The 7,683-nt window shown below is 33.9% G+C and overlaps 1 protein-coding gene across 2 annotated transcripts in view; it reads right to left on the bottom strand.

Moving 5' to 3' along the window:
* Positions 1-2,418: 2,418 nt before the first annotated feature.
* slc24a4b (solute carrier family 24 member 4b) overlaps positions 2,419-7,683 on the bottom strand; it is a 41,128-nt gene continuing 35,863 nt past the window's right edge. For both annotated transcript variants that reach the window (XM_051876322.1, XM_051876323.1), the window contains exon 17: positions 2,419-7,311. In XM_051876322.1, coding sequence (XP_051732282.1) covers positions 7,162-7,311 — 150 coding nt within the window. In that variant the 3' untranslated portion in view covers positions 2,419-7,161. The remainder of the gene's footprint in view (positions 7,312-7,683) is intronic.

Here is a 7,683-nt window from a genome sequence, read left to right as displayed (position 1 = left end):
CAGCTCCATTTCCCACAATGCAACATGATTGTGATGTCACCGCATATCGCGTTTAATTTACCCCACCACAAACAACTCTATGATATATATATATTTTTAAATATCTAAAACAACCCAAAGACACCTATAGACATATAGAACGCTGCACTAAACAGTTTTGGGTAACACTTTACAATACAGGTGCACTAATATGCATTAATTCATGCTTAACTAATGCACAGATAATCATGTTTTAATGTATGACTCATGAAGAACTAAACCATTAATTAATGATTACTGCATCAGCAACTAATAGAGTCTATATGATTAATAGATTAAGTAATATATGAATTGTTATTAATCAAATGTCTCATGATGTATTACTTTCTTAATAACATATTTTATTAAGTAAAAGTGTAAATTAATGTGTTAATTGCCACAATGGGTTGAAGTCATGTACTTCAACTTCCAGTTGTCTGCTTTAATTAATCATTAACTAATGATTTGAAAATGTATCATTATGTTATGACATTACTTGAGGCACATGACTATTAACTAATCGTTAAGTAATGTGTAATTAATGGGTTTTGACAGTTGCACATGCAGTGAGTGTAAGGTCAGAGAATGTGTTTGAAGGATGGGTAAGTTGGGCTGCACACAAATATCAGCACACCAGAATCTGAACTACAGATTGATGTTACACTGTGTTTAAACTGGATGCGACCATTATCGAGTCATGCCGCAACAGCTGTTTACACTGGACATGACAGACCATTGCAAGTCCATTTGTCCTTCATAACAGAAGTGATGTTTTGTTGTGTAGTGTTGCGTCGTGCCACATCCAGTGTAGCATCACTATCACTGATTATAATGGGTTCTAATCTCTTTGTCCGGTCTAGACACAGTGTTATGAAATAGCAGTGCCCGGCCACATGTTCTCAGTGTTCCACCTTTGAATCCTTGACCTCAAGCTGAGCCTGACACATTCCTGTGCCATGAACAACAAGGTTCTGGATGCAGCAGTTCATCTGGTACAGTGGAATCACGGTTGTGATAGTTGGAAATTGAAATCCATGGCTTAGTGTAGATGTCAAAACCCAATAATGATATATTACTTAACAACTAGTTAATAGTCATGTGCCTCAACATGTAAAGTCATAACATAATGATACATTTGCAAATCATTAGCTAATGATTAATTAAAGCAGACAACTGGAACCTGAAGTACATGGCTTTAAACCATTGTGGAAATTAACACATTAATTTAGAATATTAGTTAAAGGATTAGTTCACTTTCATATAAAATTTTCCTAATAATTTACTCACCCCCATGTCATCCAAGATGTTCATGTCTTTCTTTCTTCAGTCGAAAAGAAATTAAGGTTTTTGATGAAAACCATTATTCCTCTTATAGTGGATTTCAATGGCCTCCAAACAGTTGAAGGTCAAAATTATAGTTTCAGTGGAGCTTCAAAGGGCTTTAAACGATACCAGACGAGGAAAAAGGGTCTTATCTAGCGAAACCATCGGTCATTTTCGAAAAAAAAAGTAAATGTATATGCTTTATATAAACAAATGATCACCTTCCAAGTGCTTCCACCAAAACCGTACTTTCGTATTCTTCAAAAAGCTTACGCTGTATGTCCTACACCTTCCCTATTCTACTTACGAAACGAACGCAGCGCCAGTTACATTTTTTCCGTAAGTAGAATAGTGAAGGCGTAGGACATACAGCTAATCCTGAATAATCCTGGAATGTTTTCATCAAAAACCTTAATTTATTTTCAACTGAAGAAAGAAAGACATGGACATCTTGGATGAAAATTATCAGGAAAATTTTATATGAAAGTGAACTAATCCTTTAATAAAATATGTTATTAAGGAATTAATACATTATGACACATTTAATTAATAACAATTCATATATTACTTAATCTATTAATCATATAGACTCTATTAGTTGCTAATGCAGTAATCATTAATTAATGGTTTAGTTCTTCATGAGTCATACATTAAAACATGATTATCTGTGCATTAGTTAAGCATGAATTAATGCATATTAGTGCACCCGTATTGTAAAGTTACCCACTTTTGTAAGGGAAAAAATGTAAATAATAATAATAATAATAACCCATTGCACGGGTTTCACCAGTAGTGGGCGCTCATGCAACGTAAGCAATGATATACAACTGAGTCAACGAGACTGAGGGAAGTTAGTGAAGGAAGGGCATAAAAAAACCCGAACTGGAACACAGCCCTAGTGACCTGAAACATCTGACTCCACTAACTAACCTATCAGTGTATGCACCAAAAATTGCTCTAGTTTGCAATGAACATTGCACACTGAACCATCACTCCATTTGACTTCTGTTGCTTCTTAATTGTTCACATGGCATTGCATTTAAAACAGCACAGGCCACAAACACTATGAAACAGGTATAAATGGCATCATTTAATTTGTGACATTTTAAACATTCCTTCTCAAAGATATGACAAATGTACAGGAATAATTCTTTTCACATATATATATATATATATATATATATTTCTATATTTTTTTTTCATGTTATTGCTTTACAGTAAAATGCATTGTTTGGATACTGTATGTCCATTAAAGCATGACAATACATTCATATACGTTTTACAGATGTATTCAGTTATGGTTCATAGTAACTAACTTGACATGAAATAGATATATTTATATTTTGATCATCATACATTTATTATTATTATCATTATTATTGGCATGAATCCCACATCACGTTGAGTTCACAGTGCATGGGGTCGCAGTTCATACACGTATTGAATGAGTGTGCACTTATTTTTGTAAGTTCCCATACAATCAACAATATGTAGAGGTACAACAATTATGCCATCTGAATTCTACTTGTTAAAAAAGTGACTTCATAAACAGATATTTCATACATAATTCATTGTGTTGGCTGACAGAGAGAGAGAGTGTGTGTGTGTGTGTGTATATACAACAAAAACCCAAAGTCTCAAATGAAGACCCCATCAGTTCAACTGATGGAAAATCAGTCATTGGTCAAACATATGTACAAATAATCTTTATCTAAAGAACAAATTAGTTGCAACAGCTGTAAAATTCTGCATTATCAATATGTGCGTTTCCAGGGTAAGTCCAGAAAATGTCCAGGTCAAAATTCACCCCAAAATGACACAAATAAAGATGTTATATTTTGCATAAAGAAAACAAAGTCTATATTTAGGACCAAGAATTGTTTTTTTGCACTGAAACATTATTTTCATGACAATTACAAACACAAATTTCCCACAAATTATCATTATGTAATGCAACCAACTAGTAAACAAATAAATAATGATAATAAATATTTTGCTTATTATTGCAATGCAACAAAATAAAAATATATTTTTTACATAAATTCTGACATATTATGTAGATTGTATACATCATGGTACTGTCATACTGCCTTAAATGAGAATAAAATATTGTATTACAGTATTTATTTAATGTATTTTTTAAGAGAAAATTACAAAACCGTAAAAAAAACATCCAAGCTTTGAGAGTTTGAGAGGAAAATGTGCTTAATTTTCATGAAATCAGTGTCACAATGAAAAAAAACAATGGTACAAAAACAAATTCATGTGCAAAATATAACGTTGTCCTGGGGTGAAATATGGACGTTTTTGTTAGATTTAACCCCTTTTATTACAAAATGGCACTAGAGAATATTCATCTATGCTCAGTTTTGTTCTTTATATGTTCCTTTGTCAGACAGAAATGCATATACATGTAAGAAAAGTCAAGAGGAACTAATTGTCTCTGGGTGAAGTTGCGAGGGAAGTGAGTTTGGAGGATGCACAAGACATCAAAATCATCTCAAAAACACCTTCATGGTCTACATCCTTTCTCATTCAAAGTCATCTTCCACTCAGAAGTTCAAGGCGGCTCATGAGTCCTGAACTGCCCTGTGAGGAGGAAGTTAAAGCCATATCCTCCCTGCATAGTGTCCACAACGAATCCTATTGCTCTTTCACTCCCAACATTCATAAAATAAACGCTTATTGTTCCCCTCTGACATCCGGAATGATCCGCAAAGAAACAGCAGTGCTCATATTGCATAACCCCACAAAAGCAGCTGTGCCACGTTTCGGCCCACGTGACGGGAAAACGTCTCCGCGGAGGTTTGGTTCTGTAGCTGCCAGGTCGGAACTGGGCAAGGGCCGTGGTTGCCATGGAGACGACTGTCCGGAGATCACCTCGGTGGAACGTCCCACAATGCATTGCAGACGCAGACGTGTGCTGTTGGTGGCTGTACCCATGCTGCAAAAAATGATGTTCTTCCTCAGTAGATTTGTCTTGTTTTCTAGTACAGTTATCTAAATATTCTTAAATCAAGACACATTCACTTGAGAAGCAAATTGACTTCAGATATTAAGTCTTCTGTTCTGAAAAATGTGTCAAAATGAAGTCAGTTTATGTAGGTAAATACTTAAATCAAGATAAATCATTGGCTAATTGTTTCAAGCATAAACCTGACTAAATTTAGTTCAATTTACACTTAAAAAAGAAGAAAAATATTTAGAAATGCAAGAGAAACTGAGAAGTATTGCACATCATCATCAAAATATAAAACATTTTTTTTAAGCAAAAACACTTAATTTTGACACATTTATAGAAAACAACTTAATATCTTAAATAATTGTGCTTCTCAAATAAATGTATCTTCATTTAAGAATTTTCCTACATTTACTTGAGAAGGAAAATGACAACATATTAAGATTTCTTTTCTTGTTTTAAGCATTATATCAAAATGAAGTCAATTTTTACTTAAAACAAGAAAAAAATCTCTCTTTTTTTTACTCTTATTATACAATAAAAAATTGAGGATATGTAATACTTTAATTTCTCATTACATTTCTAAATATTTATCTTCTTTTTTAAGCATAAATTGAACTAAATTTACTCAAAATGCTTAAAACAATTTGCCAGTGATGAAGAAAAATTCCTAAATCAAGATACATTTACTTGAGAAGCAAAATTGCTTAAGATATCAAGTCTTGATTTCGGAAAAATGTGTCAAAATGAAGTGAGTTTATGCTTAAAACAATTTGCCAATGATGTAGGAAAATTCCTAAATCAAGATAAATCATTGGCAAATTGTTTTAATCATAAACCTGACTAAATTTAGTTTGATTTACACTTAAAAAAGGAGACAAATATTTAGAAATGCACCTAAAACAAGAAATATATATCTTTTATATTTTATTCCTCATTACAATAACAATGGAGGATGTGCAATACTTTAATTTTCCCTTGCATTTCTGAGTATTTTTCTTCTATTTTTAGGCATAAATCGAACTAAATTTACTCAGAATGCTTAAAACAACTTGACAGTGATGTTGAAAAATTCAAGATACATTTACTTGAGAAGCAAAATAACTTTAAGTCTTGTTTTGTGAAATGTGTATGAAAATGAAGTGAGTTTTTGCTTACAACAAGAAAAAATACCAACCAGTGGGGTCAAAAAATAATCCTGTTTTCCCTTTTATTCCAAAAAACGACTCAGTTTCTTAAATTATTTTGCTTCTCAAGTGAATGTATCTTGATTTAAGAACGTTTAGATATTTGTACTTGAAAACAAGACAAAAATACTGAGGAAGAACATCATGCAGAGCACAGATTGGTCAGGTGAAAGACTGTCATGAAGATGTTTCCCCTGATACACACAAATACACACATAAACACACACGTCTGACCGACCGAACCGCTCGCTTGCTTTAAAGTGCTAATTTCTCCATTTCACAATGATTGAGCTCCCTCTAACACCGCGTCTGGAAGCAACAGTGTAGACACAGCGTTAGTGGATTGAATCTCATGAGCATCCCGCTGAGGTCAAGACCGGCTCTAAACCACCAGAAACCACATGGTAGATGCTCACTTATAAATGAATATGATTATTAAATCTCTTCATAGGCAAGTTTATATTCACAGAGCCCTCAAAGAGGCTACATCAAAACCTCCTAAGATGATGAAACAAGAACATTTTGTAAAAAAAAAAAAATAAATAACTTACACAAATACTCTGCAAAACAAAATCATTCATTATCAGTATTTATGTGCGGTTTTCCTAAAAAAAAATCTAAATATCCTTAAAACAGGATACATTTACTTATCATGAATTATCATTGGAAAATTAAGAAAGAAAGAAAATAAGAAAACTTTGAAAACTCTTGACTCAGTCTTAATATCATTGAGTATTTGAATTTAAGCTATTTACTATTTTTAATCTTATTTAGTGCTGTCAAATCGATTAATCATGATTAATCGCGTCTAACATAAAGTTCATAAATATATATATAACTAACCCTTTAACTCAAAATGAAAATGTATCTTGTTTTAAGGATGTTTAGATATTTCTACTGGAAAACAAGACCACAAATACTGATAAGAAAAGAAAATGATGTCCTGATCAGGCATGAGTCACGACACATTTCCAATTATATATAATTAGTCTGTCTGCAATGAAAGTATGCAGATATTTTGGACCAATGAGATTTCACTGTGGGCGGAGCCACCCAGCATGATAATTTGTCATGACTGGTTCACACAAACATTCTTTGGACGATTGTACCTGATTAGGACACGCTAAAAACAAACCCTGTATGATACAGTGATAATACATTATGTGCAATACTTTCATTTCTCTTGCATTTCTAAAAATTTTGCTTCCTTTTAGGCTAAAAAAAGAAATATGTTGCAAAAAAATTTACATTTCTATGAGCAATGAAGAGATTTGACTCGGAGGACATTTGAGACACGCTTACAAAAAGACATTTTTTAACAAAGAAAAAGAAACAGAAAAACAGGCGTGTAGAAAACGTCCATACGCTCCTGGTGCAATCCATATTTGGCGGGCACGCAATGCATTTTGTGATATCAAAGATCTCAACTGGAAGAGAAGAGCTGCCAAGGAGAAGTTCCTCTTTCTGGGTGGAAATTTGGGGTTAGAGGTCAGGAAAATGAGCTTGACTGGAAGATCTTCTCGGGCCACAGTGAAATCAAGCGTTAGTCCTGATGAAGACTAACATTCGTCCGATCTGAGGTGATGGTGGTTCTGGAGTGCAAGAACAGAGAAACTCGGGATGATCATGACATCAGGATGGTGCATTCTGGGATATGGAGCAGTTGATGAGGTTCTAGTCTTCCCGACACATGGGAATATTGACGAAGGTGAAGACGTTGTATTCGATCATGATGGAGAAACAGAGGAAGATGGCGTACAGCACCAGCACATAAACACCCAGCTTAAAGTCCAACTTCCACCCGTTCAGGTGGATCCCAAGAATCTGCAGGTGAAGAAAATGAAGAAATAACATATGGAAGTCCATTTGTGCAATTCAGTACTTAATTGATGTCTATAAGAGAATAAATAAAAATATAGCTGCAGGCAGCAATTACGGGGTCAAGCCGAATAAGGGCAGAAAAGGAAATATTTGTGGACATCTGTGATCTGTGAGGTTAGGATGAAGCTGTTTAAATTACATCAGTTAAAGCACTTATAACATAATAACATGGTTTATAAGTTCTGAGCAGTAGGTGGCGCTATGACAAAACTCTACATGCACCCACAAGTCATGCCTGTGATGACATGTACCAAGTTTCATGTCAATACACAAAACTTTTGCAAAGATACAGTCGCATATCCATTTTGGCGTGCT

Source organism: Ctenopharyngodon idella, chromosome 20 (assembly GCF_019924925.1).
Source record: "Ctenopharyngodon idella isolate HZGC_01 chromosome 20, HZGC01, whole genome shotgun sequence".
Lineage (NCBI taxonomy): Eukaryota > Metazoa > Chordata > Actinopteri > Cypriniformes > Xenocyprididae > Ctenopharyngodon > Ctenopharyngodon idella.
This window is presented reverse-complemented; position numbering and strand designations above follow the sequence as displayed.